At 45.2% G+C, this 25,814-nt stretch overlaps 1 protein-coding gene across 1 annotated transcript; it reads left to right on the top strand.

The window, feature by feature from the left end:
* Positions 1–1,749: 1,749 nt before the first annotated feature.
* Positions 1,750–19,118, top strand: MEDAG (mesenteric estrogen dependent adipogenesis). Its single transcript, XM_081129568.1, has 5 exons — positions 1,750–2,598; positions 11,878–11,987; positions 14,698–14,810; positions 15,534–15,819; positions 17,779–19,118. Exons 1-5 carry the CDS (start codon positions 2,321–2,323, stop codon positions 17,901–17,903), a joined length of 912 nt encoding a protein of 303 aa, XP_080985694.1. The 5' UTR covers positions 1,750–2,320; the 3' UTR covers positions 17,904–19,118.
* The last annotated feature ends 6,696 nt before the right edge of the window (positions 19,119–25,814 follow it).

The following is a 25,814-nucleotide window of genomic DNA, read 5'->3' as shown; positions in this document are numbered from 1 at the left end:
TCATCCCAGCATTCCTCCTCATTGCAGAAGCACAGGGCCATCTTCTATTTATCACCCCGGAATCTCTAGCAAACCGTCGGCACTGGAACAAAGCAGGTGCTCAATAAACATTTGTGCAAGTAAGCTAAAGGCTGGGGTTCAAATTCCTACCTTATTTCTTCTCTGGCTTTACCCCCATTTTCAAGCTAATGCCTTTCAAATTCCTATCAATAACCCTGTCTTCCCTCCAAAACTGCAGACCCAGCTAACTAGCTGCCTCATGAACTTTTCCACTTGGATGTCCCATTAGTAGCTATACCACCTGTCTAGGTGCCCAAGCGAAAGACTAAATGTCTCTTCCCACTCCTTTGTCTCCCTCTTCCCTCTTCCATTTATTTGCTCAGCAAATCCCGCAGACTCCAGTTCAAACATACCCCAAATTCATCCTGTCATTTCCATTCCCACAGCTGCTGTGTGAACCAATTCAGACCCTCATTATATCTCACCTGGATAATGACATCCATCTCCTAACTAGTCTCTCTGCCTCCAGCCTTCCTGCTTCAAAACATCACCTATGTGGCCATAACCAAAGGTATCTATTTAACTCAGGTACAATTCCTTCAAAACATTAAAAAACTCCCCACTTCCTTTCTTCAAAACATTGAAAACATCCCCATTGCCTTAGAATACAAATTCAAATTTTTAGACAGCTCAGAAGGCCTCTCATAGTCTGGCTCCAACCTCCCTTTCTGGTCTCATCTCTTCTCTCACCCCAAAATAGGCCTGGTCTGCTTTAGCCATATAAAATTCCCCCCTCTTCCTCAAATAGATCATATCTTCTCTATTTACAGAGACTGGTCTAGAATCTTCTCTCCCAGTTTCTTATTGATGGTGCCCTTTCACTTGGGAGCTCCTTCCCTGTATTCAAAGTCCAGACCATTTGTCACGTCCTCTGAGAAGCTTTTCTGGGGCCTCCCAGGTAGCAGCCACCACTCTCCAGACCTTACTTTCAGAGTACTTAGTCCATAAATCTATTATAGCACTCATCTTGACTAGATTCTTGTTTTGTTGTTGGTGGTGGTACTTTCAGAGCTTAAGATGGTGCCTGATGCATAGCAGTGTCTATGTCAATGTTTGGGCAGAGAACGAACATCTGTGCAGGGTGTGTTGGGTCTAAGCCATGGTACCACATCCCTCCCTGTGAATGTAGCCACAGCCTACGGGTCCTCCCTGTGGCCTCAGCCCTCCTCACACCCATTCTCTGTGCAGCGGTCAGGCTTCACTTTGCCAAAGAATCCCCTTAGGTGCTGGTTTCACAGGCAGGTTTCTCCCTTCTTCTCTGTAAAAGATTGATTGGCTGTGAGCAATAAATGCTGAGTGATTTAGATTTGTTCAGAGAAGCCCAATGTTGGGGATTGAGCCTGAGGCTGAGGGACCCAGGTCTGGAGGAAGGACTTGTGAATGGAGCTCATTTATATCCTGGAATTTAAGTGTGTCCGCAGAATGAGCAGTCAAACCTCTGTAGACTGATAGAGAAAAATGAACTTGTTGGGGACTTGCGGAGGCAGGCAGGAGGGCGCCCTGCTGGCTCCCCTCCACTCCCACCACTGGGCAGGCACCCTGCGGCCTGTGGTCCCCGCGCAGGAGAAGCTAAGAGAAGCTAGGAGAAGCTATGGGACGAAACCCACAGGGGATTCACAAAGGTTTCATGAAAAGGTGACGTGAGGATCTGTGAAATCTGTACCAGGAAGGGAATGCAGGGTAAGGACCAGCGTGAGGAAAGGCTAAGCGGAGGGAAAACGCAAGGTACGATACGGAGCAGAAAACAAGCAGAAAACAGGCCCAGGGACAGCGGTTGGCAGCTCTCCTGGCTCCAATCTGGAGCGGGGATCAGAGGTCAGGCTGTTTTCCGGTGGCCGAGTGCCCGCAGGTCGCCGGAGCTCGCGCGCACAGGTGCGGTGCCGTGGGCCCGGGGAGATGCTGGCGCTCCCATGCCCACCAAGGGCCGGACCGGACACCAGGGTCCCAGTCCCCACCCCGCCGCGGTTCCGCCCAGCCCCGGGTGAGGAGTTGCGGACTCGGGGGCGGGGGTGGAGGGATGAGTAACCGTTGGCTGGGGGCCGGCGCGGTGGGGCGGGAGCGCGCCAAGCTCTGAGTGGTGCGCACGGGGCCTGGAGGCCTGGGGTCGCGCCCGGGCCGGGCGGGGCGGCGCTGCGGGCGATAAAAGGGCCGCGCGGCGCCGGGCCGCCTTCTCCGCTCCGGGCTGCAGCGCTCCTCACGGGCGGGCGGGCGGCACCGGAGCAGCAGACCCGGGACCTCCGAGGACCTCTGGGGCAGCGGGATGGCGGCGGCGACCTGCGTTCCCCCGGCCAGGCCCAGCCTGACCTCCATCTCGTCCGGGGAGCTGCGCAGCTTGTGGACGTGCGACTGCGAGCTGGCCCTGCTGCCCGTGGCCCAGCTGCTGCGCCTGCTGCCCGGCGCCCTCCAGCTGCGCGGAGACCAGCTCGCCGTGCTCGGGCCCGGGGAGCCGGCTGCCGCGAGCGGGGGCTTCAACGTCTTCGGCGACGGCCTGGTGCGCCTGGACGGCCAGCTCTGCCGCCTCGGCCGTTACATCAAGAGGTGGGTGCGCCCCTCCGCACCCCTGCCTCGGGGTCCCGGGAGTCCCCGCCGGCCTCCCCTCCTTGGTGCCGCGCGTGTAGATTGTCCTCATTGCTGACGTCACTGGGGCCGCGAGCCCCCCCCCCCCGGCTTTTCTGCCCTCCGCCCCGACATTTGCAGCTGTGCCAAAAGCTGCCCTCGGGAGCTGGGGCAGGCGCCGGGGAGCAGAGGGTGGGGAGTGCGTCACAGGCCAGTGATTTTCCCTTTCTGGTCCTTAACTGGGTCAGTTGAGCTCAAACTGGGGGCACACCCTTCGGGGTGTTTACAGAGAAGAGACTCACATCCTGGCTTTAGACTGGGGAGAGGGGGGAGGGAATGCTCAATTTTGTGCACTACGAGCGTTATCCAGCGAGATCTAGTGGAGAATCGTGTAAAAGTGCGAAGTGCCCCATCTTTTAGTGTTTCAAATAAATGAATAAATAAACAAACCAGAGCTGAGAAGGAACAGAGTCCCATGAAGTCTAAGCAGGGTCCTCTGGGCGGTTGTGTGGGCAGAATAAGTGCTGTGTGCCAGTGTGCTTGCACCATATTTGTGTGAGAACTGACTGCCAGGAAGCGGGCAAGTGCAGTCCAGAGCTTGATTCATAGATGACTGCCCCCGCCGGCTGTTACAAAGCCTTTGCTACTGGGAAAGAGCAGCACTGTGCCACCCTATGGGTGAGATGGAGCCAAGAGGGACAAGCAAATAAAATGGCATTTGAAATACCTTCTTCAAGCTGCTGGGAAAACCTTGCTTTCCACACAAAGAGAATGAGGGCTTTGAATGCTTGAAAAACCACTCCCCGACAAGAATTTCTCCCTTTCTTGGTGAATTGAAAAATCCGACCCATAATCAGGGCCTTGGGAGGAACTGAATTAGAAATCATATTTGCAGAGATTTTAGAAAAGGTTAAGTATTGTATTTGAGAATTACAAAAAATAATAAAAATGCTCCAAATTAATTGGGTTAGGCTTTTGACAGAGCCAGCTCTCCCAGTCTTAGCAAGCAGTGCTGCAAAATTTTAAATAATTTTCAAGTCTGGTTATTAAACTCTCTCTTTAAATGTCTCCTACCTGAAAGAAAATTAAACAGCAGTGGAACCCTGGTAGTTAAGAGTCCAGAATGAATAATAACCAGGCAACACAGACCAGGGTGTAAGATTTTCTTCTTACAAACAATTGTGTGAGGGTTTTTGTACCATGAGAAAGAGCAAGGAGCACCTGAGAATAATTCCGGTGATGGAAGGGACCATCTGTCTTCCTCTCCTGGACAGCCTATGGCAGGGGAAGTAGACTTTTGTAACTGGGTGTGTAGTCCTGCAAGATGACTGGGAGGGAACCTGACATGAATGGAGAGAGCCTTCCAGAAAGAAAGGGAAGACTGAGTTATAGGCAGCAGTGATAGGTTTGCCCTCATGGATTATGAAGTGGATACATAGTGAGAATTCAGACTTCCAAAGCTGCTGCTGCTCAGCTCTGCCAAATTTACCCAGTTGTCTTTGGCCTTGGGGCTAGCATACATTTCCTCTCTCAAAATATTGCTCCAAAGCAGTGATTTATCCCCTCCTCTCCCCTCCCCTCCCCTCCCCTGCCCTCCCCTTCTTCTTTCTCCTCTTCCTTCAATAAGCTTTGACCAGTTTTACTAAAGAAACATTTTGCACTATTTGCTCTTTACCAGTCTGTCCTGGCAGACTGCTAAAGATCACACAATCACCTGGGTATACCAACCAGTGTGCGTATGCTAGTGTTTCTAGCAGGCTGTACCCAGGTCAATGTTATTTCCAGGGTACTGCCAGACACCAGTTTCGGCCAACATGGAGTAGTACTCTATTTCGGATTTCCCCAAGGTAGAGCAGTTGGAGAGGATGACCAGTTTCTCTTTGCCTTGTCTGTCATCTTCAGAGTTGGCTGTACCCCCGCATGTACTTTACACTTTTCATAATGAGTTGGGGCCTAGAGCTGATGGCTCCAGTGATTTTTTTCATCTTTGTAGCCACTATATTCCTGCCTTAGGTGTGATGGCCCCTGCCCAAGAGCAGTCGAGAAGGTGGCTGGGGGTGGGGGTGGGGGCCAAGAAAGCAAAGTGATCATTCTTAATCACTTTGGGCTATAGAGCTTTGGGAAATCAATCATATGTACACCTCCCCAGAAACAGAGAGACACCCCAATGTTGTTGACCATTCAGGTAGTTTATGAGGTAGTTGGATTCAGGTTAAGATTCCTTGCTCTACTAAGTACTTTTTTTCATTGCACAGATATTTTTGGTATGGGATACGCCCATAGTGTAAGCAAGATTTTTTTCCAGGGCCTCAGAAGTGTGCACTGTGGCTTTCACAAGGTCCTTTCCCAAGGAACACGAAAGGTTCAGAGCTACTAACCCTGACCTGATTCCTTAGTTCACTAGCTCAACTTACTCTGGTTGTATTCTATAATTCTATGTTACTACAGAATTATATTATAGAAATAACAACTGCCCAACCTAGGGTGGTTGGAAGGTTTTCTGATAGCCCCCAGGGCTTAAAAGCTCCTGAGAGCCTGCTTTAAAAACATTTGTCCTACTTTATGGCATGATCTTTACTATTATTTTTTCCTTCAAGCTCTGGATTTCCATTGGTGTTATAAACAAAACCTGCTCAAGATACCAGATGTAAATCACCATTAACTATCACACACACCCCTTTTTCCTGTAATGCAGCCTCTGAGTGAGGTATAGTGGCAAACGCTGGGCAGAGAAAAGCTTTAATCCCTGCTTTTCAATGTTCCCCTAGCATGAAAGAGGCTGCTTGGGTAATAAAAATAAGCCTGTCAATAACAGGGGCCACCAATGTTTGCTTGAGTACCAGGAATGGGGCAGAGTGTTTCACAGCTATTATTTCATGAAAGTTTATGAAGTTGGCACTATTGTGTCCCCCTTTGTGCAGATGAGAAATTAAGATTGGGAGAGGTCAAGTACTGCACCTGAGTAGGATGCAGGGAAGCATGGATTCAAGGCTCCTATACAGCCTCCTCTAACTACGAACCCGTGTGTTCAGCACACTGCCCTGAACCTGAAATCATTCCACATTACTGTAGACAGCAGCAGCTTTCTTCTGAGTTTCCTGAATCTACAAAAATATGACTGAAATTACATCAGCCAGTAATCATCTTGTATAATCAACCTAAAAGCAAAAGTAAGTCCAGTGGTTGTAAAGAAGCCACTAAAAGCAGAGAGGCGATCTGCTCCTGCCTGTGTCCAACGGGCTGTTAGATGGTAACAGTCACACTCGCCCGGAGGGCAGCTGCCAGGAGCAGGGAGTGCAGGGGGTTGGAGGAGGAGACCCCCAGAGGTAAAGGGAGGATCCGAGGTAGGGCTGGAACATAGTTATGTTTGTACTGGGGAAGCCTCAGCCCCCCCGCAGTGGAAGTGCTTGGGCTCTGCCTGCCCGCCCAGGCCCACTGAGGCCAGCAGGTGTGGCAGCAGGGCAGCTCCACGTGCAGCGGGCGGCACAGCCGGCCTTGCTGCCGCCACTCTCAGTGGGCTCCTGTCTTGCTCTCTTGACTAGTCTCCGGCCTTGGTTCTCATGTTTGAGTCTTGGATTTGGTGACCTGCCCAGATCAGCAACCCCTTCACAGGCCAGAGAGTGCTACTGATGAAGCAATTTTCATTATGTGTTGAGCCGTGATTTTTACGAGAGTCAGCCTCGAGGACGTGTGGGTGGGCAGGAGGGCCAGGAAGACGGCCTGGGTTGGAATCCGAGTTCTGCAGTTAACTGCCTCAGTGACTCAGGAAAGCTGCTTCATCTCAGTGACTCAGTTTCCTCAGCTGTAAAATCACCCTTATAGGGTTGCTGTTCAGAATGAAAATTCATAAAATTTTTAAATAATTATTGGCACATATTGATTACTTGATAAACATTAGCTTTTATATTATTATTAAGCAGCCCCCAAAGCCAGGTGCTTCACACACATTATTTAATCTTTTAGCCACTTCACAATCTATTTTTTGTTGGCTAGATTTTATAGGTAAGGATATGGATCTTGTCAAGGTTAAAAGTCACAGAGACAAATCAAATACAGATCTGATGACTGAAAAGCCAGGAGTCTTTGCTGCCTTCTCTCCTGCCTTCCTTCCTCGGGAGACTTGCTCTGGACTTCCAGACACTCTGCTCTAGTTCTTGCTTTCAGCTTGCCTGGTGCTTGCCGCATGCCTACTAGATGCCTGGATGCAGCCACCCTATTGTCCCCAAGCCGTGGCTAAGCTGTGTCTCCTCCTGGGGCCCCCAACTTTCTGCTGCTTTGCCCATCCATCAGTGGAATGTTGAGCCTGACAGAAGGATCACTCTCTTAGTGCCTGTCTCAGCTCAGTAAACGGTTCAAACCCCAGGACTCTCCCACTTTGCCTCTTCTTTTATTTTTTTATATGCTTTTATTGATTTCAGAGAGAGAAAAGGAGAGGGAGGGAGATAGAAACAGTAATGATGAGAAAGTCATTGATCGGCGGCGTCCTGCATGCCCCCTACTGGGGATCGAGCCTGCAACCCAGGCATGTCCCCTGACTGGGAATCAAACTGTGACTCTTAGTTCCTGGGTCGACACTCACTGAGCAACACTGGCCGGGCTGCTCCTTTTTATTTAAGTTACTGGGACATAACCCCATGAAGAGTAAACACTGAATGCAGAGAACTGTGCATTCCTCCAGCATTTGTGTGTTTGAATGATTAGTTTGTAAGCCTCTGAGTGGGAGGGACCTTGTCTTCTACCAGTGTTTCGCAAACTTTAAGTAAGCATGCAGGTTTCCTGGGGATTGTGTGGATGTACGTTCCAATTGAATAAACCTGGAGAGAGGACTGGGAATCTGCAGTTTCACAGGCTCCCATTGATGCCAGTGCTGCTGGTCCCAGCACCACACTTTAAACAACAAGGTCTTAGACATTTATCATTTCATATTGAAATGGTGCATCTTCTTTTCTCTCTCCTTAGTGGACTATATGCTTCTTAGAAGCAGAACTATTTTCTTTCTCATGTGTCCCTAGTGCCCAGCACATCATTGGTGCTTAGCAAATGTTTATTGCATGAATGAATGAATGAATCATTCTGTGCACTATCACAGTGTTTCACTGCACTGTGCATCAATAGTTGATGAATGAATGAATGACTGTGTGTATCCTTGATTCACAGCACAGACAATATAATGATTAATCTAAAATTTTTGTGCTTAATTTCACTATAGTAGGACAGAAGAAGACTGGGAGAAGTGAAAGAGAAGTGAGAATTTAGGTGAGGCTTTGTATAAAGCTATCACGTTAACACTAGAAACACAGGAAGGCCATCCTGCGTGCTCCCAAGGGCAGAAGGTACCTGCAAGCTTTTGCTAGTGTAACAGCAAAGGATTATGAACTCTCAAGCAATTTCTGGGTCTTCTACACAAGGACTGTTCCAACATGTGTTTCTCTTTTTCTCTGCTCCTCTCTCCATATTTTTTTTAAATGAACACAGACCCCCTCAGATGGAAGCTATAGGTTTGAATTCCCATTCATCTTTGATCAGGAAATTGTCAGAGCCAAGGGAAATTTGGAGCAGCTTTTCAGATCATGCTACAGGTGATGTGAAACCTGAAGGGGCTCCAGAAAAATGGAAGTGTCTTAGAAGATGCGTCATCTTTCAGCCAGTCTTGATTTGCTAGAAGCAAAAGTACAGTGTGTTTTCCTGGTCCCACCTTTCAGATATTGCTCATTAAACTGTTCTCTTTAGCCTTCCAGATGGAAAAGATGAGGACAGAAATTGGAGCAAGGAAGGAGAAAGTCTTCCGCATTTATTTTTCAGATACTCAGATTGTCCTCCTTTCCTGGTAACTCAAATGAATCCAGCCCTAGTTGGATGTCAGGTGCTTACAGAACTTCATTCACCCTGTGGCCAGCAGAGTTGGCCAAGAATACAGATACTGATCATGTTTGTTGAGCATCTCCTATGGGCCCAAGTACATATGTCAACACTACTTGCACTGCATTGACTTGTGAGATAGAAGGCAGTACTGTGGTATCCCTTTACAGATGAAAGCACAGGCCAGTTAAGTAACTCACTCAAGGTCACAGTGGGTTGTGGCTGTGGGACTGAGTCCATACAGTCAGGCAGTTAGGGCATGAATTAGATCTTTTCATTTTGAATCACTGTGCTCCCCATCCCAGTGTTCTGCCTTTCAGTCTTTGGATTGGAACCAGGTGTAAAAAGTTCCAGGCTAGAAGCATTTTGGGGCCAGGGTAAAAGCAACAAAGAAATGAGAGTTTAAAGGAGACATCTTCAGCTGTTTGCTTTTGCTCCCTAATGATAACATCAGCAAATACAATAAGTACACAGTACACAGGAGTGATATTTGCATTCGTAATTCAGACATGTGCATAATTAAAGATGAAACTACTAGTCCCTAATACAGTCTAGTATGGCTCCTCCTAAAATAAAACAAGTGATTGTATGTCATTAAATATCTGTGAGACTTACCTCGGTTCTCAATCATTCTGCATTTTGGTGACTTACATATCCAGATTTTATAACAGTTCCAAAGGAATGCTCATATTTCTTTATTTCTGGAATTTAGAGGTGTTCAACGATTTGACCACAACTGGGAGGCTGGAAATAGATGACTTGAGGTATTTCTTGTTACCCGGTTCAGTAAGTGAGGATCTTGCTACCATCTCTTGTCTGTGAGTTCTATTATCAGCTCTCATATAAGCAGCATTTCCATGCCTTTGAGGTACAGGGATAACTGCCATGCTCTGCCATGACGTTAACAGGCCTGTTAAGATCCTAAAAGTGCCTCTAAATCGTCAAAGGAAGATTAAATTATGTTGAGCATAGCTATATTATTCGGGGGCTCTTATCAAATTCGGACTCTAAAAGGGTGAGTCATGTAGGTGGCCCATTAACTATTAAAGTCAGTATGTGGCTACCCCGAAGCCCCTGCCAGCCCCCTTCTCTGCGCACTTGAATACGGCACTGTGAGCCATAGTGTCCCCAAAGCCTTCCACTGAATTCTGGAGCAAGCCGTTATTTTCACACCCAGTGATCATTTCTCAGTTCAAATTTTTATCTTTTTCTTGCCGATGACACCTTGAATCGGATGCTGATCGATTGTATAGGCAGAGGCAAGTGTTGTCATTTGCGTCATCAGAATGCTAATGAGAACTGCAGATTTTCTGGCTACGCTGGAGAATGACAGTCAGATCATGGCTGGTAAGAGAGTAGAGGAGTCGCTTTGAGGAAAATATTATTACATGCTTAAGTGACTTGTAATTAACTCTGTGATAAGGAGGCAGGGAGACTGGGCAAATCCACGTTGGATGACTCACATGTGGCACCTGACTCCTGCCCTGACTTTTCGAATTATCTTTTTGATGTTTAGTCCACTAAGTGTTGCCCTTTTCTTCTATTGCTATGAGTTTTCTTCCCCCTTTCCCCTCTGCATCTCTCTCCTCGCCCCTCCTGCAACCACAGGCCTCACCGACTCCTCCCCTTCCCAGGCCATGCCCTTGGCAGCTGAACAGATGGTTGGCAGAGGGGACCGGAGAGCCCGGGGAACCCCTGTACTGCACCCTCTTCCCCAGCCTCACTCCCTAGGCCCTGAGCTCCTCAGATGTGATAAGGCCCAGGTGGATGCCTACCGGTGTCCAGCATATCTTAGGTACTAAAGGAATGTCGTTCAGTGAATGAGTGAGAGCGAGTGAACCCAGCAGTGGTGCTCCCTTTCCCTGTCTCCTTTGCTTCCTTTTTCCATTATCTTTCGGCAGTTGGTCAATTGCAACTAAGAACAGAAAAATTCTCTCTGCTGATACAGAGCACAAGTGTTTCTCCCCTTCAGGCGCCCCACCTCATCCCATTCTCCCTCCACACTGGTCCACCTGGTGAGAGCGAGGGCAGGGGAGGGACGGAGAAAGTGGGAGAAAGTGCCGAACTAAATCCCCAGTCCATCCCCTTAATACTCCCCACTTCCCCCACCTTTCTCCAGTCCCACCCTCTCCTCCCCCACTCCTGCCCTCCTCACTACCACCCCTGAACATCAACACCCGCACCCCCTTTCCTCCCTGTGCCCCCACCACCGCCACCTGACCACCACCAGTGCCCACGGGTTGAGAGGTGGAAACTTCATTAAAAGCCTGGTCAGTTCAGAAGGCAGGACGCATTTTAGAGGCTCCATCAGGGGTCAGGTTTTAAAAGCTCTCAAAATCAGGTCTGACACGCCCAGAGAAAAGATGACAAATATTTCTAAGAAACCAAGCTGGGAGACAGACAAGTAGAAGCTGTGTTTTCCTGACTCGGGGGTAGATATTCTCCCACGTGCTCTTGACCCATGCCTGGGTCAGGGTCCTGTTTGCTGGCCCCTCTAAGGAGGTTGTGGGACATGGGCGAAGGGAGGGAGGCTGTGAGGACTGTGGGGCCACAGCTCCCTGCTGCTGGGAGCTCTGCGCGGCTGTGATTTTCTGTCAGACAATAAAGGAAAACAGGTCACAGAGAAACACTGGAGCTGTCTTTGACTTCGACTAGGTGTGAGAAGCAGACATGCTGCCGTGTAGCAAAAGCAGCCACACCGTTGCCAGGCTGGCCATTCGCTCGGAGCACATGTCCCACAGCTGGGGGGTCAGTGGAAGCATCTCTGCAGGACTGTGAGAGTGTGTCCTCCAGCCTGCTGGACTGGCTGCCATTCAGACTGCGTACGTCCACGTGGCACCTGAGCTTGGGTTTGGTCAGAAAATTAGCCATCTCTTTGAAGGAAGCTAATTTACACTTGGATCTGCCTTTTTATCAACATTGCAGGTAGAGACCTAGAAAGACAGCTTAGAAGATGTGTAGAGTAGGAAGAGAAAACTGACATAGTGGATGAGAGAGAAGGAAAGGAAAATTGTAGGTCCACTAGTAATACGGGATGACTGCACGGGGGAAGACCCGGGTAACTCCACTTACTGAATTTGTTTTCAATCCAGACAGATATAGAGCTCTGGTGGCTTTAAATGAGCTCTTATAGCCCAGAAGGTAGATGGCACTGGTCATCACCTGAGAGCCAAGCGTTGGTGTCAGGCTACCCTAGGACCATGGCCACTTTTGGGTTGCACATTGATCTCAGCTGACAAAGAGAGTGAGAGAGCTTTATTTGTATGATAAAAATGTGGTTGCCTCTGCAAGGACACATGTTAGGGGACCTCTCTCAAAGAGACTATGGATGTCCAGACATCCTCTTCCTGACTTAGATGGGTGGGTATGTTACATTTGCATTTATCTCTGCTTTTTTCATAGATATGTGGAACTGACCAACTACTGCGATTATAAAGACTACAGGGAAACTATACTGAGCAAACCGATGCTGTTCTTTATTAATGTACAGACCAGAAAAGACACCTCAAAAGGTCAGTATCTATTTTGGTTTGGTTCTGCCTTTCTGGCTGTGTACTGTGGCATGCTGATGACATAGAAATTGGGTATGGAGATAGCAAGGTAGATGTCCGCCTGTGACAAGGCTGAAGCCAGAAGCCCAGTGTGTCAGGCCATCTGAAGCACAGCACGAGCCTGCAGAACAAACCTCTGCATGAGCCTGGGGCAGTAGCCATCTGTTTTTGAGTCTTCTTTCATACTTTCTGTCAAGGCAGGAAGTGATTTGCCGTTCTGAGCCTGCAGGGGTTGCAAAAGTGACTGGAGTGATAAAGATGAGGGTATGTAATACTGTCTACCACGTATGAGACACTTAGGTGCTCCAGGCCTGCTCTGACGTCAATTGGCACAACAGTCCCACAGGGCTTATCATTCAAATGGGAACATTTTGGGGCATGAAAGGAGGTACCGTTAATAATTCTACTGGGACTAACTCAGGCAAACTAGGATGCATGGTCATCCTACGTGTGAGGTACTTATACTATCCCCATTTTATAAATGGCAAAACTAAGATAAAGAGAATAAGTACCTGTAGATGCTTTTATGTCTCATGCTATTATATTTGAATTTCAGTTTTAGAAATGTCTCTTTATGGTTTCTTCCAAGAAATCAGACTGAATGTTAACAGGTTTATTAACTCAAATTCCAATATGAATTTATCTCAATTTTACCTTCTTCCTCTTGCTCAGAGAGATATATGGGAGAAATCATGGACATAATGATAGAAATAGAATTTCTGAAACTTCCTGCAAAATTACATTCTTAAAGTGAGTCCAAGGTAATAGGAAAGGATCTACAAATTCCAAAGAAACTTCCTTAAACATTCAGTCTCATCCAGATTCCTGGAGCCAATTCTCTGCTCATTTCAATCAAGAGTCATTCAGATTTTCTGCTCACTTCATAATTCAAAGTCAGGATGCTCTGGGCGGAGGGTCTGGAACAGAACACACAGTAACTAGCAACACTTGTTAGAGCATCTGAGCCCCTGATGTTATTTGGCCTGATGATGGCCAGGAATCCAGAGAGTTCCCTAGGGATATAATTCACAGATGTATTAAGTACACATCCTGGTCCATCTCTCAGGAGGAATCTTAAGTAAGAATAAGAGACCTCTCTATTTTAACATTTTCATAAAAGTGCAGGAAGTGGTGCAAGGAGGTACATGGGGGTAGCCTACAAAAGGTACCCAGTTGTGTAACTATTGTGGAAGACACCTAGTGCTGGTTCATTGCGAGGAACCCACAAAATGAAGAGAGATTCTACGCTACAAAAGCTTAATTAAGATGGTGAAGCTTAAACTGTGAAAATTGTGATTAAGGTAATATGATGTCCTGCCCTAAACTGTACTTTTATACAAGTTAGAAAAAGCCACCATTAACTCAAGACAATTTACTAATTCTTCCCAGAATTTTTCATAGTAAGTATACAAATAGCCAAGGTCTGTGACTGTGAACAGCCTCCTTCAGATTGTGCAGTGCACAACCTGTGCAACCAGTACAGCTGTGGAGTGTGCTGGCCCTGAGTGTGTAATGAGCCTACAGGTCCTGGTTTGCTTTGTGCAAAAGTTAATTTAAGGTATAAAATAGCTTGATTGTTTTACTTGCTTCATTATTTCTCATTCAAAGAGGATATAGTTTATCTAAAATGTCCAAAAAATAGTTTGGGAGAAAGATGGGTAGGAAATTAAGACGAATAAGGCCATTACAAAGGTTAGTTCAAAATGTGTTCCTCAAGGATGTAACCCGTGTTGTTGGTGGACCACAGGTTTGGTGCTCAAAGCCAAGGCAAAATGTTGAGTTCTCAAAATTACCTAATGGCTGGGCCATGGTGTTTAAATAGAGGCCGACAATCTATGTTATGTGTCTCCCTAGAAAAAGCACTTGAGTAATTAAGGGGTTTCTGGGGGCTGAAAAGTTAAGGGGTTGTTGGTTAATAGTATTTCAAGTTTCCTAATGAGTAAACAACCTTCCCTTTGCTTAGACTATATAGAGTTGGACACAGGTGGATTTAAGAGGTTACAAAAAACACCAAACCAAGACAAACAACAAAAACCCAACTGTGCCAGGACACAGACATGGTATAATTTAAGCAACGGGAGGGACTTTTTCTTCCCACTGGGGATTGTTGGGGCACAGAAGAGAGTCCATCTCAAATTGCCTTGATCCTTAGCACCCTAGACCAGCGCTTTGGCAGAATGAAAGCTAGTGTGTGTGTGTGGGGGGGGGGATAAGGGGTTGGGGAAGAGGGGTAGGCCTGGTGCAGCCTCCTTCCCTGTAATTGGCTGATGTTTTGTTTTGCAAATGAGGACATGCTGGCAACAGGTAACTGTTTAAATATCCAGTAAGGCAGTGATGGTGATGTGAAAACCAGCTGTCCAGCTTTTCCCAAAACAGCTCCCTGTGCTGCATACTTCATTGGAGGCTCAGTTCTCACTTCTGATAATGATGAAACAGAGCTTCTGATTTCCCAGACACGAGTAACAAAGTGCAGTCTCAGAGGGCCTGCTTCCTTCACATCTGCAAATTCTTAGAAATGTTTCTAGAAATCTGGTAAGGCTTTGCAGTGAGAGGGGCTAAAGATGAATAAAATCTGCAAATAAAGTGGGAATCACTGCTTTGCCCAATACTAAGAAGTATGTTTACATTACACATGCACACTTCTTTTTGAATTCTGCTTCCAAATTTCTAGAAAGAACATATGCCTTTCTTGTGAACACAAGGCACCCCAAGATAAGACGACAGATAGAGCAAGGGATGGACATGGTCATTTCCTCAGTGATTGGAGAAAGCTACCGGCTCCAGGTGAGTGTTAGACTGTCTGAGTCCAAGACTGTGACCACACAGAGAGGGGTTCGAGCACTTCATTTAGGGCTGAGTCCCTAGAGCTCAACTACAACTTAGCTGTATCCAGACAGGCATTTTCCATTGCTTCATCGTCACTACCAATAAAATGAGCGGAGTTTCTAACAACTTATTGGAAATGGGGTAATAATGAATGTCAGTCAACTTGACCAAGCACTTCAAGGTCTGTAGATGTAATGTGATGGAAATGCATAGGTCTGTTTTGAAAAGTTAAGGCAACTGTTTAAAAATATCTGTCAGTGTAATATTTTAAACAATAATAAAATTAAAAAAAAAAAATCTGTCAGGCCTGGCCGGGCGTGGCTCAGTGGTTGAGTGTTGACCTAGTATCCAGGTGATTGGTGTTCAACTGCTGGTCAGGGCACATGCCTGGGTTTCGGACTCGATCCGCGGTCGGGGGTGTGCAGGAGGCAGACGATCAATGACTCTCTCATCATTGATGTTTCTATCTCTCTCTCCCTCTCCTTTCCTCTCTCTGAAATCAATAAAGATATATTTTTTAAAAATAAAATAAATAAAAATATCTGTCAGAATAATAGAGAAATAAGGGTGTGACTTTTGGGCAGTTGTTATTTCTATAATATAATTCTGTAGTAACATAGAATTCTAGGATACAACATCATTATATGCATGAAATTCTTCCGATGTTTCTCCATCTTTCAGTTTGATTTTCAAGAGGCAGTAAAGCATTTTTTTCCTCCGGGAAACGAGGTGATTAATGGAGAAAATTTGAGCTTCGCCTATGAATTCAAAGCCGATGCGTTATTCGATTTCTTCTATTGGTTTGGGCTCAGCAATTCCACTGTAAAGGTGAATGGAAAAGTTCTGAATTTGTCAAGTACAAGACCAGAAAAGAAGGAGACAATTAAATTATTTCTGGAAAAAATGAGTGAACCGTTAATTCGAAGGAGCAGCTTCTCTGACCGAAAATTCAGTGTAACTTCTAGAGGTAGGTTAAAAATTCTCATAGTTGAATAAAAGGGTAGAATAGTATAATGGGAGAGGAGAGTCAATGGCTGGAGAAGGTAAGACTCTTGATAAAGGGGAAATATAATATATCACATTATTCAGAAAGTAAGAAGTGAGACATGTTTACTACCAAAAAGAAATATAGTGATTTTTCCTGTTAGGCTACTTAAAGTTTTCTGACATAGTAGCCACATTGTGCAGCACACCCAGAAAATAATTTTAAAATATATTATTAATTTAAATGCATATTAATGCTCATTTGAATGTTGTTAACATTTATTTAAATATTATGAATGATGCTTTCCTGATGTGCATATTCTGGGCAACAGATGGGAACAAAGGTGTGAGCTGGAGGAGGAGTCTACATGGTTGATAGCTATCAATTTTACATCCATTAAAAAAATTCGCCATCGCCACTGTGGCTCAGTTGACTGGAGCATCATCCTGTACACCAAAAGGTTGCGGGTTCAATTCCAGTCAGGGTATGTGCCCAGGTTGTAGGTTCAATCCCCAGCTGGGGTACGTACCTGAGGCAGCCAACTGATGTCTCTCTCTCCCTCCTTTCCCTGTAAAATCAGCCAACATGTCCTTGGGTGAAGATAAAAGTTGGAAGGGCTCTCCACACTGAGCAGGCGACACGTTGTATGTGATACATTCTGCATTTTGATATCCAGTGCTGCCTCCGGGGACTTGTCAGACTGGTGGAGCTGAGTAGTTGGCCCTGGTCACACCTCCTCTGAGCCCCTTCTCCGTCCTGTGCTAGTTGGGCTGGAAAGCAACGTCCTTGAACCAGGACTTTTGCTGCTAATTCTAACAACCAACCAAAAACAAACAAGCAACCAGAAAAACCCCACCTGTCTCTATGAACCTACAGTTTTCAGAATGTTTAAATGTGGGATACAGTCTTCATTACTTGTATTTAATAAGTTGCTTTCTTCCAATGTTTATAGCAAAGACGCTTACTCTAGCTAGTTCTTATCTTGGAAGTCTCCCACCTGTTTCTCTCTGTCTCTGTCTCTCGCTCCCTCTCCCTCCTCATGCACCTCCCTCATTTCCTCTCTTCCCTCCTTCCCCCTGTATCTGCCTCTCCCCCTCCCCCCTCCCCCTCCCCCTCCCCTTCTTCCCCTCCCGCTCCTCCCCCTCCATGTGGCTTTAGCTTTCTCTGTCTGGGTGCTCCTTACATAGATGCCTCTGTGCTCTGTTCCATTGCAGCCCTGTGTGGGGGGAAGGGGTGATGATCCTTTTGGGGGAAGATGAGCTTGCCCAGTTGTGGCAGTTCGCAGGTGCCTGGTCCTTCCTGTGACACCCCCTCCAGCCTCACCCACTACCATAGCAGCCTGGGCAGGGTTTTACTATTTCACCATCGCTCACCCTCTGTCATGTAGACTGTGCACAGTGTCCATTGCCATCCTGGGGACACCAGGGGCATGTGAAGTTGGGCGGTGCTTCCTTAAAATTTACTCTGTGCCAGCCCTGGGGCCACTTCCACTCCAGAGCAGTGGGGAAGGGTGCTTCAGGGCTGGCTAGAGCGGTCATTTTGCATGGCAGAGGGCATAGCCATGATGCACCAGGGCCCTGGCAGGTGTGCCCAGCCTGGCCTCTACTGGCCCTGCCTGGGGTGTATCTGTTAGCCCAGCTCCACCTTCTCAAAACCCAACCTTTGTCCTAGGCTGTCCCAACTTTGGGCCTTTTGTCATCAAGTGAGAAAAGGTTTGTGCAATTCACTGCAAATCTAGCCTAACCTGTGGAAAAGAAAATGACAACCCATCTGGTAAACAAAATACAACCCATCTCTATTGAGCTTTTGAGTATTTCTGAGGAAGCCAGGTCTCTCTCTTCAGTGTGGAAATGGTTCCCGTGTGTTACGTGAGTTCTAAAGGCCTGTGGGTTTGCATCTGTTTGTCAGTAGTGGCAATAATGACTGTTTTACTTCTTTCAGGTTCAGTAGATGAAGTTTTTAACTGCAGTCTGTCACCCAGATCATCTTTGACGGAGCCTCTTTTGGCAGAATTACCTTTTCCAAGTGTTCTGGAATCAGAAGAGACACCTAACCAATTTGTCTGATCAGACTGAACATCAGGTCCAGTCTAGTTCCTCCTATACTCCAGGCCAACTGAAGGTTGAGGGGAGGAGGGAGGAGGTGGGAGGCAGGCCTTCCACCCTCTGGTCCATCCCTCTGGTTTTCGGAGCTCTCCTCTCACATTTCCGTGGGTGCCCCCCTGGCAGGCCCCATTCTGCTGACTTCAGGATGGGAAGACACTGTCCCCATGGCCAGGTATCTTCTCCTTTGAACACTTCTCCAAAGAGGCAGAGGGACCAGAGGGGTCCTGCCACCCTGAGTGCTTTGCATAGGATCTTGGCATCCTGGGAGTTTCCCTGGCAGCCTCTGCAGGACCAGTCTGACTTGGGCATTGACGATGATGCTTCATAAATCAGGGTTTGGCCCTCTGCTTGGGACACTCTTGTCTGAGCCTGAACTCAGCCAGCAGCGGGTTAGCTGTGCTGTTCTCTCGCAAACTTGCCTGGGCACCTTTCACTGGAAGGCAATTATGTTTCTCATCCTGCTTTTAGGAGAACCATTCCAGGTAAGGTTTGCTGGCAATTAGCCAGGTTGGCAGGATGGCAACCCTGCCACCTGCTACCTAAAATGCCAGCTCTCTTGGTCTCCCTCTTAACAAAGTGGCCTGTGTAGGAAGAGGCCAGGTGACGTGCAACCAAACAGTGATCAGGGAAGGAAAATGATTATGATCATGTCCTCTTTATTGAAAGCACATTATGTCAGTTGGGTATTGTTTTTACTTTTTTATTGAATTTATGGGGGTGACATTGGTTAATAAAATTAGATAGAGGTTTCAGGTATACAGTTCCATAACACATCATCTGTATATTGTATTGTGTGTTTACCACCCCAAGTCAGGTCTCCTTCCATCACCATTTATCCCCCCATACCAGTTGGGTATCTTAAATAAGCTTTTTAGCATTCCTAACACTAAAAGCAAAATAAAATAAAACTATAACATTACCACAGTACATTGTTACATCAATTCCTTTCTCAGCTCATAGCTACAATGGAATTCTTCAAAAAGAAAAAAAAATCCTATCTATATATAAAACCTGCATGAGCGATCACTCCATATGCCTATAATGAGGAAGACTTCTGGGTCCTGAGTGTAGTTTTTCTATCCTTTTAAAAGTCCCTGTATTTCATTAGTCTTTTATATTTGAAATATTATGTACTATCTTTGTGCAATTAAAACTTTCTTATTATTCAACATAGAATTGACTAATTTGTGACCAAGTATGTGTGTGTATCTTTCCATTGTGCTTTGTATATTTGCCTGGTATCTTACTAATTGACAAGGAGAATTGTGGTTTTCTCAGCCACTTTCCAGAGCCTTTTGAAGAGCTGGGCTATGCAGTAGTTGGAGAAAAGAAACAAAATTCGATACTATCAGAAAAGAGAATGCTTCTTAGTGATAGAAGACGATAAACAGCTGTTACTCAACTCAGTGCCAAATGAGTGTTAACAATAAAATAAATGTTATGCCTGGACAAACAAACCTTGGGTGGATATCAAATATTAAATGCTTTCCAAAGGAGATACAAAGTCTGTTCACTAAAATTGACAAAGATTTTTTTCGAGTAGCTGAGTTAAGAAAACCCATCAGTAATCACGATAGGAATGAACTAGAGGCCTAGAAGTTTTCTTTTATAAAAAACAAAGACAAAAATTTGTCAAATGTGAACCAAATGCAGTTATTCAATATTCACTCAGCAAAATTTTATCAACTGCCTATAAGGAAATATATACCATGCTAATATATTCTATTAGCAAATGTCACAGAGAAGGGATATTGGGCAGTCTTTAAAATTGGATCTTCCTGGGTAAAAGCACCCTCAGTCTGGGTATAAATGGCCAAATTCAGATATTTTAAGATCAACAGAAATCTATAGGCTATTAGTGACCTAAGTAATTCACCTAGTCATTCACTCATTCATTCAACACATTATGATTGAGTGCCTACTATGTGCAATTCACTGAGGTGGATGCTGGCATATAAAGGTACCTAAAACATGGCCTGAGCTTTCAAGGAGTTTCCAGGCTTGTAAGAGAAGACAGGTGAGAGTACAAGCTATGAAGAACAATAAAATAAGTGCTATGAGAGAAGTTCAAAGTGGAAAACATCTACGATGCTTATGATACAGTTTTGGAGATAAAATTGATGTATAACTATAAAATTTAGTTTTAAATCTGTAAGGGTTGATTTATCAAAATGTCTGATTTAGCTAAGCTCTCAGTGAAAGAGTCGCCTTGGAGGCTAGTAACTTATTCCAATAAGAATGCAAATCTGGTCATTATCTACAGAATGAGGGAGGTTTTTTCTCATTACCCCAGGGTGAAAGTTTGATTTTTGGCTGAAGGATAACATTGACCAATGTGATTGCCTACTTTAATTATTAGCTCAAATGTCTTTTTACTGTTTCAAATAATCTATCATCAAAGAGCAAAGTTATATTCCTCCTTAAGAAATTCAAAAGGCTCAGCCGGCGTGGCTCAGCAGTTGAGCATTGACCTAGGATCCAGGAGATCGCTGTTCGATTCCTGGTCAGGCCACATGTCCGGGTTGCAGGCTCGATCCCCAGTGGGGGACGTGCAGGAGGCAGCCAATCAATGACTCTCATCATTGATGTTTCTGTCTTCCCCCCTCTTCCTTCCTCTCTCTGAAATCAATATATTATTTAAAAAAAGGAAATTATTTTAAAAGAAATTCAAAAGAATGTGCATTCATTTCTAAAGGGAGTCTCTAAAGAATTTTAAAAATGCTTTAAGCAATGGCAGTGTCATTAGAATAAATTATTACTTTTGAAGAAGAGTACATTCATTTGGGTGGATAAATGCTGGTATAACCAATTTAAAATGAGTATTCACACTTGATATTCACCACTTGAATAAACTTTTAATTGAATTTATTGGGGTGACATTGGTTTGCAAAACCATACAGGTTTCAAGTGTACAACTCAATAAAACATCTGCACACTGCATCATGTGCCCATCACCCCAAAGCTAAGTCTCTTTCAGTCCCCATTTCCTCCCTTAGCTCACCTCCACCTAGCACCCACCTCCCTTTCCCTCTGGCTATCACCACACCATTGTCTGTGTCCATATATTATGTACATATGATTTTTTTGCTAATCCCTTCACCTTCTTCATTCAGGACTCCTCTCTCCCCTCCCCTCTGACAGCTATCAGTCTGTTCCATGTATCCATGCCTTTGTTTCTATTTTGTCAGTTTATTTTGATCTTTAGATTCCACATGCAAGTGAGATCATATAATATTTGTCTTTCTCTGACTGGCTTATTTCACTTAGCATTATAATCTCCAGGTCCATCCATGCTGTCACAAAAGGTAAGATTTCCTTCTTTTTTATGGCTATGTAGTATTCCTTTGTGTAAATGTATCACAGCTTTTTTATCCACTCACCTACTGATGGGCACTTGGGTTGTTTCCAGATTTTGGTTATTGTAAATAATGCTACATATATTCTTTTGAATTGCTGTTTGGGGATTCTTAGAATATATTCCTAGAAGTGGAATCACTGGGTCAAAAAGTAGTTTCATTTCTAATTTTTTTGAGGAACCTCCATACAGTTTTCCATTGTGGTCACACCAATCTGCATTTCCACCAGCAGGGTACTATGGTTCCCTTTTCTCCACATCCTTGCCAGCACTTGTTTGTTGATTTGTTGATGGTAGCCATTCTGGCTGGTGTGAGGTGACACCTCATTGTGGTTTTAATTTGCATCTTTCTGAAGATTAATAATGTTGAGCATTTTTTATATGTCTGTTGGCCAAAAAACTTAAGGCACTGGTAATTACCCAGTGGCTGGCCTGATCAGCTTACTTCTTGAGAGTTCAGAGATGAGAAAAATACAAGAATCTAAGAGGACAGGATGGCCCAGGAGAGAGGTGACATTTATACAGGATTGACAAGGTTCTGATAGAATCAACAGTCTACACTTGCTGTAATGGCTTAATTTGGATAAAATGTAAGTTTAGTGAGTGCCAGTTAGAAGCAGAGTTTAAAATTTTCTCCATTGAATTGAATTGTCCCAATAAAAGAGAGAATATTGTAGAATTTTCTGAAATTTTTAATAAAAAGATAGTGGTCATCCTTGGACTGCTTCACCACAACCCATGTTAGTGGCAGGTAAGAACTAGATGACCTCAGGAAGATCTGAGTCTGAGATGGTTAATTTTATGGGTCTACTTGGCTGAGCCATGGTGGTCAAACATTATTCTGGATGTTTCTATGAGGGTGATTTTGGATGAGATTAACATTCAAATCAGTGGACTTTGAGTGAAGCAGATTGACCTCCCCAATGTAAGTAGGTCTTTCCCATCAGCTAAAGGCGTGAATAAACAAAAGACAGACCTCCCTTGAGCAAGAGTGAATTCTGACAGAAGTCTTTGGATTTGAACTTCAACATCAGCTCTGCCCTGGGCCTCTAGCCTGTGACCCACTCTGTGGATATTGGACTTGCCAGGCTCCCCAGCTGTGTGAGCTCTCGGTTGTGTTTCTCTAGGAAGCCCTGAATAGTACGGAGTCCATCACAAAAATTGAGAAAATGTTGTATGAGTTACTCAGTTAAAGGAGAAAAATATACTATATTTTATATGAAGACAGTCGAATAAAAGTATTGCATACTACATAGTAACAGAAAGTCTTTTGTGCAAATATAACAACCAAGCTGGAAAACTTCACTCAGAACATTCATATCCAGAGTATGTGGGCATCACTGTAGATTGTCTGTTACCTCTTCTGGGCTTTTGGAAGCAGCCACCTGCCAGTCTGTTACACATCCTACATCACTTCCTCTTTAAATTCTCCCAGCAACTCTTCCCGCTCTCCCCATCATCAGGAGACAACCTAGCCTTATATTACCTGAAACAGAGCTTCTCAAACTTGAATGAATAGAAGAATCTCTTGAAAGTCTCCTAAAGCTACAGATCTGATTTCATAGGTCTGGGCTGGGCCTGAGCCTCTAAATGTCTAATGAGTCCCCTGTTGACACCCAGGCTTCTGGTCCTGGGACAAGGCTCTAGTTCCGTCCATCTCAAACTCTATGAGTCACCTGTGATCTTATTCGACAGGCAGAATCTCAGGCCCCAGCTGACCTACAGATAGGGATCCACAGGCCCCCTCTGCTATCCTGCAGTGTCCAGCTCTCTCTCCCTGATCTTTACTCTTGGCTTAAGAACTTGGTGATTCTTCACTCCTGTTAAGTAATGACTCTCTACCTGACCCACTCCCTTTCCCCCAGCTGGAGACTTTTTTCACAGACAAAATGCGAGTGTTCTATACCTGCTGTCTCTCCTCCCTCCACAACCCACCTGTCTTTATTATTTCACATCATGTTCCTCTGTATGTATGTTTGTGTGTGTATATGTATGTGTATATGTGTGTATATGTGTGTATGTGTGTGCAGAAAGAAATTTACTGTGATCATTTAAACTGGAAACAACCAATCAACAACTCACTCAATATAACTATTCAATTGTTTTTGACCAAAAGTCTGTAAAGGGTATATTAGTGACCTAGATGTCTTTATTTTTGAATGATTAACTTATTCTGGCACGTGATATGAAAACTTGCTTCTCTTGCTCTTGGAAAAAGAGGCCAGGATTTATATAAAGTTCTGACCTGACCCCTTTGCTCTGTTGCTTAACCCTCTCCAGTAACTTCTCACTCAGAGGAAGTCCAAGCTTTTCAGCATGGCCTGCAGGGCCTTCTGCTCCAGCCGTCTCTCAGCTTTCCCTCTTTACAATCTGGCAATACCAAGCCACTCAGGGGCTTTGGCTACTAGTGCTGCCCCATGCCTCCTGGGTGCCTGCTCAGGCTTGTGGCACTGAGACAGGCCAGCAAGCCAGGAGAATTGGAATAGGGAGATGAAGACAAACATCTGAACAAACTGCAAAGCAATTTACAGCGAGATACAGAAGGTCACTTCTATAGAGATAACATCTAGGCCTCAGTTATATTTCAGCTCCTGGCCCAGAAAAGCAGCAAAACCAGGTGGGCAATGCCAGGACCACCTGCAAACTAATGAGTGACCCCCTGTCCTGGCACTGACCAATCAGTTAAGTCCACAACCCTGAAAGGGCACACCTGAAAAACTGATGAATTTTCTGCTGAAACCCTCCCCTGAGCCCTCCCCTAATGCCCCCACCTGTAAGAGAGAGAAAATCCTCGAGACAAAGGACCCAGTGTGTGCTCTCCCTCTGGGGAGCACGCCCCTCCTTTTTTTCTCCCACAGGCACACATCATCTAAACCTTAAGGGTTCCCATGAGACTTGCAACCAGGGAAGCAATGGGCTAACTCCCTAAACCTGTTTCCAAGGCCCCCTTTTCTCTGACTTCCCAATGAGCTAAAGCAGCCCAGCCTGGGCTCTCATGTTGCTTCTTGTATGTTAAGCCCTTCCTGTTTCAGTCTCCAGCTTTGATAAAGCTGGACTCTCATAGTCACCCTGACTCATGATGTGAAATCTTTCCTACATGAATTCAAGAACCCACATACTACCAGCCAGCCCTGGGCAGACCCACTAGGGCCAGGTCCCCTTTCTGATAACAGCACCTCTCCTTCTTTCCCTGGCTGCCTTCCAGGCATCTGAGAGAACTCAGCCCAGACATTTCTTCTTCTAGAACAACATCGAGCTCCCATATTACCCAGGGTGTTGCCCTTAACGTCATCATGCAGGTCGGTTCCAGTGCATAGTATGTATTTGTGGAAGGGAAGAAGAAAGGAAAAAAAGTCTACTTTATCATTGAAAAGGGTTGCCTCAAGCAGTCCATATTCAAAGGCAGGAGGCCCTGCCCTGCGCTGTTAGTGCTCACAATAAAATAAACCTGTCCTAAAAATCCATTTTAAAGAAGAAATAAATGATAAGAATGAAGATCAGAATAGAAGACAGAGAAGTTAGACCTTAGGTTTGTGTGGCTTTACAATTGATAAACTGTCATGAGAAGTATTCATTTTTACAGACTGGTGAAGTGGGTGCTAGTAGACTCATTTTACAGACAAGAAACTGGGGCTCAGAGAAGTCTCTGCTATACCCCAAGGGTCCCCTGGCAGGAAGTACAAGGAGCTCTCCACTCTGTGTGGACCCCATCACTTCACAACTTACCCAGGAGGAGACAAATGTAAGATATTAATAAGAATTCACTTTTAAAATTCTACATACTCACTGCTGTATTTAAAAAAACAAAAACATTTCTCTTAAATTATGCTATGGTAATTAGCTCTCCATTCCTACACATTAATCTGTTATTGGGTATAACTTTCTTAATTTAGATGCCACTACTAAGTCCTAATTAGACTCATTCCTTTTAATAACATAGACAGAAGTCTTAACCTGGAGGCATTCAATATTACTAAGTACCTACTATGTGTCAAATTACCAGGTAGTTGCCAAGAATATGAGGATAAAAACCTTCCACATTCCGGGAAAACTCACACACATGGGGTGAGACACGCAGTCTCAGCTGCAGGGGCAGAATTACAAAACGCGATGGGCCTGGCTTGAGAGAGAAAGGTGTCACAAACTTGCCTGCCACCTCCTGTTCCCAAGAGCACTTTTCACCCTCCTGTCCTCTCCCAATTCCTGTGCGGACTGACCTGCCTGGGAGCATGAAATTATCTCAGGAACTCTGGTTCTGGCTCTACCTACACGAGATTTCTTGTGGCTTTGTCCTCTTGCTTGGTTCCTACAAAGATCTGTGACAAATCTGTCCTCTTTTGCTCAAGCTTAAAACTATAAATAAATGAAACTTTGCAGTTGAAAACCTGGCGTCTTTCTCTTCCATCTACACCCCTTTTTGTTCCTCTCCCCAACTACACAAGACTGTTTAAGAAAGCTAAACAAATGTGCGAAAGCGAGGTACCCACATGACTAGAAGCGCGCCTTCTGCTTCCCGC

The sequence above is a fragment of the Miniopterus schreibersii genome (genome assembly GCF_964146895.1).
Source record: "Miniopterus schreibersii genome assembly, chromosome: 2".
NCBI lineage: Eukaryota > Metazoa > Chordata > Mammalia > Chiroptera > Miniopteridae > Miniopterus > Miniopterus schreibersii.
Note: the sequence above shows the minus strand (reverse complement) of the source record. Positions and strands in the feature narration are given on the sequence as shown.

What these genes read in the sequence shown, in the direction of transcription:
- MEDAG (XM_081129568.1), top strand. Translation starts at nt 2,321, where the DNA reads ATGGCGGCGGCGACCTGCGTTCCCCCGGCCAGGCCCAGCCTGACCTCC. An exon ending in GAGAAAGCTACCGGCTCCAG is followed by an intron (nt 14,811 to 15,533) that starts GTGAGTGTTAGA and finishes TCCATCTTTCAG; the next exon opens with TTTGATTTTCAAGAGGCAGT. An exon ending in ATTCAGTGTAACTTCTAGAG is followed by an intron (nt 15,820 to 17,778) that starts GTAGGTTAAAAA and finishes TACTTCTTTCAG; the next exon opens with GTTCAGTAGATGAAGTTTTT.